The sequence below is a fragment of the Chelmon rostratus genome, chromosome 2 (genome assembly GCF_017976325.1).
Source record: "Chelmon rostratus isolate fCheRos1 chromosome 2, fCheRos1.pri, whole genome shotgun sequence".
Lineage (NCBI taxonomy): Eukaryota > Metazoa > Chordata > Actinopteri > Chaetodontiformes > Chaetodontidae > Chelmon > Chelmon rostratus.
Window position 1 is genome coordinate 13,336,635 of NC_055659.1, and position 12,721 is coordinate 13,349,355.

General features: G+C 43.6%; 2 protein-coding genes across 4 annotated transcripts; one reads left to right on the forward strand and one right to left on the reverse strand.

Moving 5' to 3' along the window:
• The first annotated feature begins 1,039 nt into the window (after nt 1–1,039).
• Nucleotides 1,040–3,752, forward strand: si:ch211-222l21.1 (prothymosin alpha-A). The gene is made up of 5 exons (XM_041959408.1): nt 1,040–1,233; nt 1,872–1,949; nt 2,368–2,431; nt 2,664–2,737; nt 2,855–3,752. The coding sequence occupies exons 1-5, from the start codon at nt 1,183–1,185 to the stop codon at nt 2,924–2,926; spliced, it is 339 nt and encodes a 112-aa protein (XP_041815342.1). The 5' UTR covers nt 1,040–1,182; the 3' UTR covers nt 2,927–3,752.
• Nucleotides 3,753–6,048: 2,296 nt separating this feature from the next.
• Nucleotides 6,049–10,059, reverse strand: slc45a1 (solute carrier family 45 member 1). 3 transcript variants are annotated; one of them, XM_041960823.1, is made up of 9 exons: nt 9,639–10,044; nt 9,436–9,528; nt 8,767–8,991; nt 8,280–8,595; nt 7,694–8,204; nt 7,444–7,597; nt 7,169–7,345; nt 6,852–7,057; nt 6,049–6,321 (listed from the first exon to the last, which is right to left on the reverse strand). In XM_041960823.1, exons 1-9 carry the CDS (start codon nt 10,042–10,044, stop codon nt 6,049–6,051), a joined length of 2,361 nt encoding a protein of 786 aa, XP_041816757.1. The 3 variants fall into 3 exon arrangements, with proteins under 3 accessions (XP_041816757.1, XP_041816749.1, XP_041816763.1); XM_041960815.1 differs by having other exon boundaries at nt 7,694–8,595; nt 9,639–10,059; XM_041960829.1 differs by lacking the exon at nt 9,436–9,528.
• Nucleotides 10,060–12,721: the final 2,662 nt, after the last annotated feature.

Genomic DNA, 12,721 nt, shown 5'->3' on the forward strand with positions numbered 1-12,721 from the left:
CACACACGCAGACACACACACACACTTACTGTACCACATACCACACCCCATTACTGTCCCTGATAGACTCACAAATCACAAAGCAATGTATTATTGCTTAACCTATCCTCAGTCAGTGTGTGGCACATTATTTTTTTTCCATTTCTTTGTATCAAATATTGCTTGAAACAGCTCGTTTGCCTTACTGATTGTCCACCAATTACTATACTACTACTACTACTACTAAAAAATATATATTAATCTAAATATAATTGACTTTTATCAATTCATATAGGTTCAAGATTTAAGATTCTTTATTGTCATTGAGCATGACATGTCAATGAAATTTATATTGATATCAAACAATTATTCATTGTCCAATTTTATTATTTGAATGCATTTCGAATTGGTAAAACCACCCCCCTCAGGCTGTGCATTGTACGTTGTGCTTCCTACATAGTTTTGGAACACAATAATAAAATGCCTCAGTAAGATTTAGGTGTTAACTGTCCCAAATTGCACTATAACTGGTTTGACTCAGTTTATCAGGGTTGTAAAACAGTTCAAGTGAAAGCACACTAAAGCAGGAACACATTTCGTTAAAAGTGTTAAATATAGAAAGGAGGAGGGGCCTGGTTTTCACATCGCCACATTACTCCTTTTTGCATGTAATTTGATACCACATCTCTGCAGAGAAAGACCGCCAAGGCAAAAATATGCCGTCATATGTTTGTAAACTTTAAGAATCCACCTACAATATGCAGTCTTCAGTAGACTCTAGTGGATCATTACAACTTTAATAACGGGCCACTTAAATCCATTGTTCAAATTTAGGTTAAAAAAAAAATAAACGCATACTGACGGGTAGTAGAAAAAAGGACTCTGGTGTCATAGTGCAGCGCTTTAAAACAACTGACCAATAAACGACGAGATAGGCGGTAGGCTGGACGTCTTGTCAAGATTGAGAAAATATTGCTCCAATCGAATACTCCCGTCGTCGACCTCGTCCAATCGTGGGCGGGATCGACTCGCTGTATCCAACCAAAGTGGATTTACAACGAGCTCGAGAGAAAAGCGGAGAAGAGTAGACACCATTTCTCTCTCAGCGTCTTTGGACTATCCTTGCGAAGGCAAAGAGCCAAGAAATATAAATCTTTTTCTGAACAGGATTATTATCATCCACATTAATACACCAAATTAGCCATGGCCGACACAGCTGTTGACACGACCGTAACTGCAGAAGTTACAGCCAAGGTGCGTTTCATTCAGTTTTTCTTTTTTTGTGGTTAAACTGTCTTGGTGAAAGATTTTGTGAACTTTTTTTAAGTTGTATTATTTGTGTTAATACTTGGTTGAGCTTGCTCGGGTTGAATATGAGCATTCCGTTATTCGGCGTTTGCAATAAACGTTAACGTTATTTCAAGTTGAAAAAGTAATAGGCGAAAATGTCAATTACCTAAATGACTGTTATAGTGAAATGCCTTTTGTCGACAACCATACACTGTAGAGGTGGTTTATTTGTCATTTTCAGCGTCGACAGCTAAATGTTTTGTCTGGAAAACTCCAACGTGTGTGATGTGGTTAGCTAAAAATGTCTTGTTGAGCAGACAAAGCGGTAGAAACGGTGCAGCTGGTGAAGCGGAGCTGCTGCTGTGGGCGGGAAGCCACAGTAACGTAAACGCTACATTACCAGCAGGGAAAAAAACGTTCAGCTGCCACTAATTATTTCTAACATAATCTTCCTTGATTTAGACTTTGACACAGATATGGTAAACGAGCTTTCCTTAATTAAAACCAGGCGTTGTGAGAACGTGAGTTTATTCTGAAGTGCCTTCAGAATAAACTCTTTGCCGAACGTCACATTGATCAAGGGACATGCTTTTATTTTGTAGGAGCTGAAAGAGAAGAAAGAAGTAGAAGTGGAGGAGGAGAAGAAGACCGACAACGGGGACGCACCTGCCAATGGCACAGTGAGTTGGAGACGAGGACCAGCCTCATGGCCTTTTGTCTTAGCACCCCTCATCATGCAGGTGTCGCTGCACCCGCCTCCCCCTCCTGTTCAGCTGCTCTCCACACAGCGCTTTGTTTGGGTTGTGAAATGGCACAGATGTTAGTTAGCAAGTCTGTGGACGTTTCCATTGGTGTCTAGCTTGGTGGCTAATCCTCTGGGGAGTAATAAGAGCTTCACACACATGTTTTTTTTAAGTATCCCCCTGAGGAGTCTGTGCATGCAAGAGTCTGGGAGGATTATTTCAGATATTCTTGGGATTCATTTTTGATTTTTTTTTTGTCTTTGCAATGTACTGCCTACAGTGTTGCTCATGTTATAAAAGCTCAATCATGATGTATAATGTGTTACTGGACTGACATTTCCCTCTCTTCATCCAGAATGGTGCCGATCACAGTGACAAAGTCGAAGAACCCGCAGAGGAGAAACACAAGAATGGAGATGGTATGATCATCATTTGAAGCAGTACTACTGTTTACAAAAAAGGACTTTGTTTAAAAGTCTTCACATTTCTCACTTTGTCACTTTGTTGCATCTGATTTGCCTCAACAATGCTGTTACCTTGTGCGGCCTTGAGTTCAAAATTCCATGTTGATGAGTAATTTTTCCAGAAGCTTGTCTTAATTACACTCAAATTAAAAGATGTATTTTCTAAACTGACAAACTGTCCTTACAGAGAATGCAGAGGAGGCGCCCCCTGCTGAGGAGACTGATGCACAGCCTGTGAAGCGTGCAGCTGAAGAGGAGGAGGTGGGTTGTTACCAGGCTAGAATATACAGTTTCAGTCAGTAGTCTTTTAATGTGTTAACTAATCTGGTGAATTTTGATCTTTTACTTAAACATTAAAAATTTTCCCTTTTTTATTAGGAAAAGGTGGAGACAAAAAAGCAGAAGACAGAGGAAAATGGAGATTCAAAAGAGGCAGAAGTGGAGGCTTAGGTCTCTGCTCTGCTACTCGTTTGCAGCACTGTCTTACCAGCCTGGTCAACATCGTGTTGTAGAGCTTGTGCTTTCTGTACCTTTGGGAAATATTTCTTTTTGTTTGCTCCCATGTTATCACATTGCACTGGAGTCCTGAAACATAGTGGCCCTGCATCCTTTTTTATGAAATGTTATTTATTGGTCTTTAAAATGAGCTTTTTTTTTACTTGTACAAATAGGGCCACACCATGAGATCAGTTTTTTTCATTTCTTGAGGTTTTATATCGGTATGTTAGAAGCACAATCTCTATGTCAGTGCTGACCAGATGATTCCTTCATACAGGCAGCTGCTCACACCCTCCAAGGCTCATGTTGACCTCTCAGATTTACTTAAAGGACCAAAGATAAGTTTTAAGCAGGGGCTAATGGACAGTTGTTAGCATTATTAGTTGAGGCATCATTTTTTGTGTTGAGCTGCTATTTAATCCTTGGCTTGGCTGCCCTGTTAGCATAACAGATGGTGCAAATGAATAAAGGGGCTCTGTTTTGCACCTCCACAATAAGATTACTTGATCTTGTTTTTTGGAGGCAGGATTTTTGCAATGTTAATTAACCCCTCTTAAATCTTAAAGCTTTGGTCATTTGTTCTGTATGCATTCCACGCAAGTTTGTACCATTTATACTTTTGTTTTTCTTACGTTTCCAATGAGTTTTATGTCATGGCTGGGTAGCCCAGTTTTGTGTCCAAGACTGCCTTTTTCAGAACCAGAATGACATTCGGTTACTTCAGCCACTGCTTTGTATATTCTGACTGACAAATAAATTGTCTTTTTACTTAAGTATATCTATTTTGTGTGTATGATGCCTGTTTATAGATTGTGACTGCTTCTTAAAACCATGGCTTTATAAGTAGATGATGTCACTTGACCCAATTTTTCTTGACATGGAAAATGGCTGGCTTAGATGCAGGAAGGAACAGGAATAATCTCACTCACTTGGTAATGGAAAAGGCTACACAGAATCAATGGATCGCTGTCTTCTGGCTCCTGGCTCCCTCGTGTGGTGTACTTTGAGATTGCATGTCAGTATTGTTCAAGTCAAATGGGGTGACAGCTGGTGTGGGCCACAGTGGTAATCAGTGAAAACAATAAGTGACACAGGAGTCAAAAATGGCAAAATCATCATTTTAGTTTTAACTGAACCCTGAATAAAAGTAGCTTTTACAGTAACACTGCTAATATTGAGCAATAGGTGGTACCATATAACACAAAAACCCAGTGTGTTTGTTTTTTTTTCTCAAGCAAGCTGCAACAGCATGATCCACACAGTTACTGTTTCCTCAGAAACATTAGCATGGCGTGCATCCAGTCAGTCCAGGAGGCTTTAATAGTAGACAATTATTGACATTCAGCTGAGGCAGCAATTATGACTGGCACCATAATGTTGTGGTACCGAGTGTGTGAGCCAGTCAATGAAACCATCACAATAGTAGGCTTGAAACTGGCTGTATACTAAAATTAACCTTTTGTTAAAGCCCTGAAGTCAGGCTTGGTGCCTGTGTTGAGACTAACAGACCAAACACTGTTTGCCATGGCACAACAGATTTGAAAAATAAATTATATGTACCATTTTGCTGATGAAGATGGCTTTTTGGGATGGAAAAAGGAACGAAGTCTGATGGTTCCTGTGCGGCAAACAAATGTAAGGTCATCACTACACTGAGTTGATGGGCTGAGCGTGGTGGAGCAGAAGCCTACTACCTTAAGCATGCGCCCTAATGATGACAATAAGCACTTGCTGCTTGCGCTATGAACCCCCACAGTCTTTCCCTTCAATGTTGTCCACCTTCAGGGTTACCCATGGTTCACATGAGTCTTCTCCCTGTTTGCTGTTCTTCTGTTTTGTTCGGTTTCCGACTGAATGCTGATTCACACCCCAGTTTCAACTTCTCCTCTTCCTGATAATGACAAGAATCACTGTCATTATTACAATGGCATGGCCAGGAGTAGGGTGACAGCTCACGGCTGTCCATGGCTTAGTGAGGGCCCGGACAAAATTTGCCACCAGCACACATTTCTCTGTGTTTCTGAATGTTTGTGTATGTGTGCGTGTCATCCTATCAGTCATGACTCTATGCTGATTAAGTGCTTAATTGGCATTGTAGTCACACTTGGGACTTGATAAAGAGTCACCCAGCACCAATCTGTGAACTTTGGGGATTGCACACTGGTATATGTCATAATGACTGGACTGTGTGGACAGAGTTTTTATTTGCTGTTAAAAATGTGAATGTGAAGCCCTTCAAGACTGTAACTGTTATTAAGGGTTGTTTAACTACATGTGAATATTAAGTGTGTGTGTGCGCGCCAAATGGTGCCAGAAGAGCTCTTGAATTAATAGAGTGTGAGTGTGAGTGGTCACTGGCAGCACATTCATTTAGTCAGAAAATGCCAGCTAACGTGTGATGCTAATGTGCTAACTCAGAGAAACAGGCAGGTAGACATTCCCTTGGCCGTATGACCAAAACAAAACATTAACACGAGGCTTTGAGAGATTACATTGCAGCTCATGCAGACGTTAGGCAACTGATAAAAGGAAGAAAAAGAGGGAAAGCTGTGGTTAGCCTGTACGTAAGTGATCAACATTTCTATTCTAGACACCAACAAGCAAGAAAAGATGATGCAAGATTTAACAGCAAAGAATCAGACACAAGAACAGCTTATCTGTACTAAAAGAGGTCACTCACAGTCTGTCTCACACACACACACACACACACACACACATACACTGCATTCAAAAAGGTCACACATTCATTTGCAAAAGTTAGGAAAAAATGCATGGGCACACACACTGTATGAACACATGGGTCATGTATACACATATTAGAGCAGTGGCCAATGTCTGTCTGTCTGTCTGTCGAGCTCTGAGAAGAACAGTGCTGATTAGTGTGAAACAATATATGGAATTATGCTGTACAGTGTGTGGCGGGGTGTACAGTGTGTGCGTCCTATCCATGCCGTCAAGGTCAACACACTCTGACACCAAGCGACAGCGTGAGAGCGTGTGTCCCATTGGGTGTGTGCGTGAGGTAAAGTAAATTAAGAGGCGTTTTTGTTTGTTTGTTTGTTTGTTTGTTTTCCCTAAATGTGCACCAATAGTGGCTGGGTCTCGCTTTCGGGGGGCTCACCCTCAGGGGGGGGCAGCTGGTACACCACGCAGAGAGAGGAGTACAGGCAGCCCACGAATGACATCAGGCTTGAAAAGTACATCACTCCCTGGGCCCCACCCACCAGTGAGGTCAGAGGTCCCATCGCCACAGAGACCAGGATCTGAGCCAGGAAATACTGGCAGCTGAGCAGAGAGATGTCCACCCCCATCCCTCGTCTGGTCCCTTCCTCTGACGAGCCACAGAACTGAGGAGCATACACAAATAGTTTCGTTATATGATCGAGCTACATGGTGCACCAAAAATTACCGCAGCATTAAAGCAATAGTTCAGCGTTTCGCGATATGAGTTAGATGAGAAGATACCACTCTCATGTCTGTTGGGTAAATGTGAAGCTACAGCCCGCACCTGGCCAGCTTAGTTTTGCATTAAGACTGGAGACAGAGACCTAGTTCTACCCAACGGTAACAAAATCCAGTAATCAGCACACAGCAAAAATGGGATATAACATTCCAATCTGTAAGCTTCAGAGGTGCTGAGAGATGGTTTTGAGTCTTTATGCTAAGCTAAGCTAAGCTAAGCTAACCAGCTGCTGGCTGGCCTTTCTATTTACTTGCAGACATGAGAGAGGAATCAACCTTCTCATCTAAGTCTCTGCAAGAAAGTGCATTTCCCAAAATGTTAAACTATTCCCTCAAGTTCATCCTGGAAAAGAAAAAAAAAACATCAAGCAACTACAAATTACTCTACAAATGAGTAAATTACATGTCCACTGACCTGAGGGCTCTGGTAGTATTCACACAGCAGAGAGTAAGGCAGCGTGCATAGAGAGGAAAAGAGCACCCCATAGGTGACACAGAGAGAAAGTACCACGTAGAGGTTGGTGGATAGTGTGGCCAGGCCCGTGCCCAAACCAAATGCCAGGTAGGCAAAGAAATATAGAGTGCGAAGAGAGAAACGCTCCTCCAGTTTCTCCAATATGGCTGGAAGTTGAAGAAGAAACCCAGAGAGAAACAGGAGGAACACATGTGAAGCTCGCCATGGAACGGACAGACAAAGAGCTGCTCTAACGACACAGTCATGTTGTAGCTTACCTGAGTAGAAAGCAGCACTGAATGCATAGATGCACATGCCCCAGCAGCCCATGCTAACACCGGCATTGTAGCGTTGGTAAGCCTCGGAGTCGTGGGGTGCCTTTGGGTCACCTTCAAACACAACCTCCCCCATGAAGTCAGTGTAGAAGAGCAGCATGCCTTCAAAAGACAGCCAACCTAGAGTAACCAACAGCTAATATTAAATACAAAAAGGACAGTTTTCAAGGTGCGGCAGGGTTTTATGGGCAGCTAAATTTTAGTAATAGTATTCTCACCCAAAAAATGATTAGTGCATAAACTCCGCAGAGAGGGAGGCATCCTGTAGATGGCTATACACAGAAGCTTCATTGACATTTGGGATTCTCCTGTCTCCACATTCTCACTCAGATCACTCTCATAGCGCACCCCATTCAGCAAAATGTTTGCAACCTTAATCAGAGAAAGAAGACAGACAATGTTGAAAAATTCTGCTGCGGTAGCTACCGAAGAAACAGCTTCTGTCATTCTCAAAAATCTGTGTCTGACCTGCTGGCTGAAGGTCACCGTTCTCCTGCGTCCATTCTCCAGCCCAACAACATGTGTTGCCATGGACTCCTCGATCAGGGCAAGGCTCTGGGGTCGCTTCAGGATGCCAGCAGAAGAGCCCCGATGTGAGCCCGCACCAGGCTGCGCCCCAGCTGTGACCTGAGATGCTCCGTGAGATTGTGCATCTCCCTCGGGCTGTAGCGCCTCTGAAACCTGAGCTTCCCCGGCAGGATGAGACACCACATCAGCCTGGGTCTGTCCCTCAGGATGTCTCCCCGCCTCCTGTGTGGACTCGTCAGGAGGAGGGGAGTCCCCTGGAGGCAGGGGCGCAGTGGTGGAGTTGGAGGCCAAGGCCTGTGGTGTCTGCTGGCCTGTGTAGCAGTTTATGAGCACACTGTCTATATAGGAGGTTCCTAATGAGGAGGCAAACTCATTGATGCCGGTGAGCGAGCTGTCCCTGCTAATAAAGCTGCCATATTTTGGTGTGAGGGGGCTCAGGGGCGATATGGGGCTAGTGAGGCCAGCACAGAGGCGTGCATTGGCGCTGCATGAATGGGCCAGAGGGTCAGAGTTATACGGGTGAGACTTTGTCGAGAAATTGTAGCTGTAAAGACCGTCCTCATCTTCCTCATCCAGCCCCAAAGCTGATCCTGGGGGAACAGGGGGAGAGGGGGGAAGAGGGAGGCTGGGGCTTTTTAGATGGTTTTTGCTGGAGTTCTTGTTCGGCTGGCTCTTTGGTAGGGGCCGTTCGGGGATGCTCATCAGAGTCATTGCTGTGGCGATCACCAATGTGACACTCGTGAACATGTATATGACCCGCAGCTGACCTCCCATCGACCTTCCAAATTGTGTCTGGTCCCAGTTGATGCCGCCCACGATGTAGCCAAATCCACCTCCTAGTCCTGCAGAGCAACATTAAGAAACAAAAAATGTCTTAAAGTGTCTTAAATGTCTTAAAGCTTGTTTAGGTCTGTTTTCTCCAAATTATCTTGGAAGACAAGAAGTGATAGCTGCCATCTCTATATCATGATAAAGTAACCCTGAGTTTGTAACCGTGCAAAGTTTTTTCATACCTGCCAGTAACGCATGGATGTTCAGCCCCCGATCCTGGTCCTCTGGGCTGCACACATCCATCATGTAGGCATGGCTCGGGTTGTCTGCTGAATCAGCACTGAAGTCCATCAGAACCACGCCACACACTGTCAGGACAATTCCCCATTTGTGGTTTGATGCTGTGTCAGCCAGTGCCCCTCCAATGTCCCGCCCGTTCAGCACCAGGGATAGACCGACCAGAGCCCCTGTGAGGGAGAAAAGCAGGAGAGAGGTTTTTTAAGAGAGGTGAACAGACATCTTACTAAGTGAGAAAAAAATCATGCATGTATACATCATTAAAGGGCCACTCCACAGATCAATGTTTAAGTCATGGAGAGGAGTGCAAAGCCAGTCAAGGCAGTTGCATAATGTCTTGTGTGGATAGATATCTCAGTGTTGGCTTGGAGACGGATGTTTTAACAGAAAATGTGTGCTTACAGCTGGGCTGTAGAGGTTGAGAAACATTTGCATTTACCAGGTCAGAAAGGTCAAACTAAAGATGTGCATCAGGTTACATAAAGGGAAGCATAGAATCCAGTGTCCAGCTCCATGATTTGGACATGATTTGGTGCATCGGTTTTGACCATTACTTTTGTTAGTCTGTCTCTGTTCACTTTACATAAGTAGCACTTACATAATGCATTTCTTACCTATAGCCAAGGCAAAAATAAAGGGTCTCCTTCGCCCAAACCGGGATGTACAACGATCACTCCACGCTCCGATGAGAGGCTGAACGAGGAACCCTTTAAGCCAAAGACAGAAGACAGAGTTAAGGTCCAAAGGGCTACCACTGCACAAAATCACATGATGATGCATCACATATCCCTGTCCACCAGGTGGTCATCTCACGTACCCAGTATGGGACTGATAAACCACACCAAGCTGTAGAATTGATCAGGTAAGCCCATCTGTAGAAGCACAGGAGTCACATAAGCTGTTTCCATGGCGTAGCTAAACTCAATACCGAACAGGATGCAGCCATTGAAGAGCAGCTCTTGAAAGGTACGCCTTGGAGGAAGCTCACTGAGGTCCAGCTGGTCCAGGGGACAGGGCGTGTTGGGCGGCGGAGGGGGCGAAGGTCTTATCAGCTTCCGACGCTTTGGCTGTCTTTGAAAGTTGTTGGCTCTGTGACTGAGGTGCCGAGTGGTGGACGTTGGGAAGCTGGCAGTTTTGGGAAGCGAGCTCCTCCAAATACCTTCCTGAGCTGCGGATAACCTCCCTCCTGGACTGGCCAAAAGGGGGTCACTGGGGGTGCCCATGCCCGGAGATGACATCTCTCTTTCTGTTTCTCTCTCTCTCACGCCAGCTTACACTGCAGCATATGACAGGGTAACAAACACTGGCAAGTTAAAAGGTTGAGCTTTCACGTTAGAGGTCATTCAAGATCACCACAATGTAGCATGTATGTCATGGGAGTAACTTAGTGCTGCTGGTTGTGTAGTGCTACCAAGAGGACACTGCAGTCATCAGCATACAGCAGCGACGGCACAGCAATGATGGGCACGACGCACTGCAACCAATGCGCATGTTGGTGTTGTGCGCAAAGCCCATGTGCTCGGCGTGGCTGACTACAGCAGTGTAGTATGCGGCAGCGCTCTCATGAAGCCTGTTTCCATTTTAATTTTTCATGGAGGGAGCTCAAGTCGGACACAATGGAGCCGCTGGGGGGGTTAATGACGGCTCGCAGGACAGTTACAAGGATAACGTATCACCATCGCTCAAATTTAAACCAAACATTTGACCAATAATGATCCTACATGTAGCCCCGTAGCCGATCGATTGCTTTCTTTCTTTCCTTATTTTTTTTTTAGTTTATGCGGCAAATGATCCTCGATATTTCCCTCGCTTTGACATTTGTTTCGGAAGGTGGAGATCGCACCATCGACTTGACTGTGTTAGAAGATGAAGCAGGCGTGCAAATTGAAAGATGATAATTACCTTGTCGGGGAGGCTCGTCATTTATTGCGGCACACTGTACAGGTAACCAGACAAAACATTATGATTTATAAGGAGAAAAAAAACCCGTAGGATGAATTACATGAGTCATGATTGTTGTTTTGTTTTTCCTTTTCATGCAGTCATCCCCCCGCTCTCTCCTCCGTCCCTTCTCCTGCCCCCTCTCCTCCTCCCCCCCGTCGCCTCTTCCTCCCGGTCTCTCCCGTGACGTCACGCCCCTCCCTGCAACATCAGCACCGCGAACAGAAAAACCCACATGTGTCCGTCTACATGTCCATCCTCCGCTCCAATACACATGCAGTGCACTGGAGGTCAGAATCAGTCAATGGTTTGTCAGTCGATTGTCTATTAAGGTAAGGTGTAAGGCTGATGGATGAGTGCTGCTAGTTATTCTACTCTAGGTTTCTATACCTAAAAGACATGTTTCACTCATTAGGGGGAATGTCTCCAGTATATGAAACAGATTTGAGGGCCCTCAGTTGCTGTAACTTTGCATCCCCTCAGTTGGTCAGTCATTAGCCCTCAAAGTCATGTTTTTCATTGTTCAAACAGTTAAATAAAGTTAAAAAAGAAGAAGATGAATCAAATATGCAAGGATGTATTTTGGAGAAATATAGATAACATGAAGGATAAAATGATGTCTTGAGTTTAATTTCGAATTTCAGAATCAGCTCTATTGGCAAGTATGTGCACACATACAAGGGACTCCAGTCACTCCGAGTTTCTCTCAATGTACCTACACACAGTCCTTAGAACAATTTACAGACGGATAAACATAGACACACAGCTAAAAACAAGCACAACAAAGCTGGATAAAGATAAAATAAACAGAGCTCTTACTCTATAAATATCATACAGCTTCACTGAGAGCGTGGAAAAAGCTGAATATATACACGTTGTTAAATTGTGTGGAATAAGACTATTTTTACAACCTTAAAGCAACTTGAGGGGAAAAGGGAAAGCTGCATGTGAAGAGGTTATATCAACTGCAATTTTCTGTTTAATGTGTATTATGGTGCAAATTTGACACGTTTTTCACTAATATTTACTGCTCACTAACACATCTTCCATTATCTAACATGGTTGGTTCAATTATGCACAACTTATACTAATATAGTGTGCAAGCGTGTCTGTTTTTTTACTAAAACAATGCACTGTTAAATCAAAATGTGCCATTTGGGATAATGTTTTGCACACGAAACCTGCAGCAAATCCTGTTGTATCACATAGAAAACAGATTTTGAAGTTTCTGCTGTATTAATGTGGATAAAAAGTCACATGAATAAATAAGTTTTAACATCACAAAATGTGCACGCCATGCAAGACCAATTAAATACCTCATAAATACATAGATATAGTAATAAAATGCGTAGATAGTGGTAAAAGGTGTAAAGTATTTATTTCTGCTTGTGACGTTGGTGCAGATCCTTTGCTCAGTCAGTGAAAGTGAAAGCAGGTGTGCATGATTAGATCGATCATCATTAGCAGTGAGGGACAGTGCTGTCAGTGTGTGGAAGGAAGGGGTCAAATAGATGTTTTCTACTACAGACTTGTGCTTGTCATTGCAGGAAATGGACAGGTGAAACACGTTTTATTAATGATGCCTCAGTTCCACGAAGTGTCCTAGTAAGCCATGACTGTGAGCCAGCACGCACAACACCAGCACTGCCAGACACAGAAACTAGCTCACCTAAAAAAAAGTGCAGTCTTTTTTAATGTTACAGCAGATTTCTGTGAAGCTGCAGGTCAAAGATGTTAATTTTTGTTTTCTTAGTTTTTGGTTTTGTGCTTGTATTTTACTAACATATTTGTAAATAGATGATTTTAGATTGTTAGATTTTTTTAATGAGATAGATAAATCGATAGATATCTGTACATTATTGCATGTGGGTGCTTTTGCATGCTGCACTACAAGGTACTGGACCAAGTTTGCATTGATTAAAACATTCAGCTGCACACTGGAATCTGTTCCCTCTCTTG

Excerpts from the sequence above, each read along its gene's own strand:
- si:ch211-222l21.1 (XM_041959408.1), top strand. The coding sequence starts at position 1,183 with ATGGCCGACACAGCTGTTGACACGACCGTAACTGCAGAAGTTACAGCC. Across the intron at positions 1,234-1,871 it reads CTGCAGAAGTTACAGCCAAG|GAGCTGAAAGAGAAGAAAGA; the intron begins GTGCGTTTCATT and ends TTTATTTTGTAG. Across the intron at positions 2,432-2,663 it reads GAAACACAAGAATGGAGATG|AGAATGCAGAGGAGGCGCCC; the intron begins GTATGATCATCA and ends CTGTCCTTACAG.
- slc45a1 (XM_041960815.1), bottom strand. The coding sequence starts at position 10,059 with ATGTCATCTCCGGGCATGGGCACCCCCAGTGACCCCCTTTTGGCCAGT. Across the intron at positions 8,596-8,766 it reads CATCCATGCGTTACTGGCAG|GACTAGGAGGTGGATTTGGC; the intron begins GTATGAAAAAAC and ends GTTGCTCTGCAG. Across the intron at positions 7,598-7,693 it reads CGGTGACCTTCAGCCAGCAG|GTTGCAAACATTTTGCTGAA; the intron begins GTCAGACACAGA and ends TCTCTGATTAAG.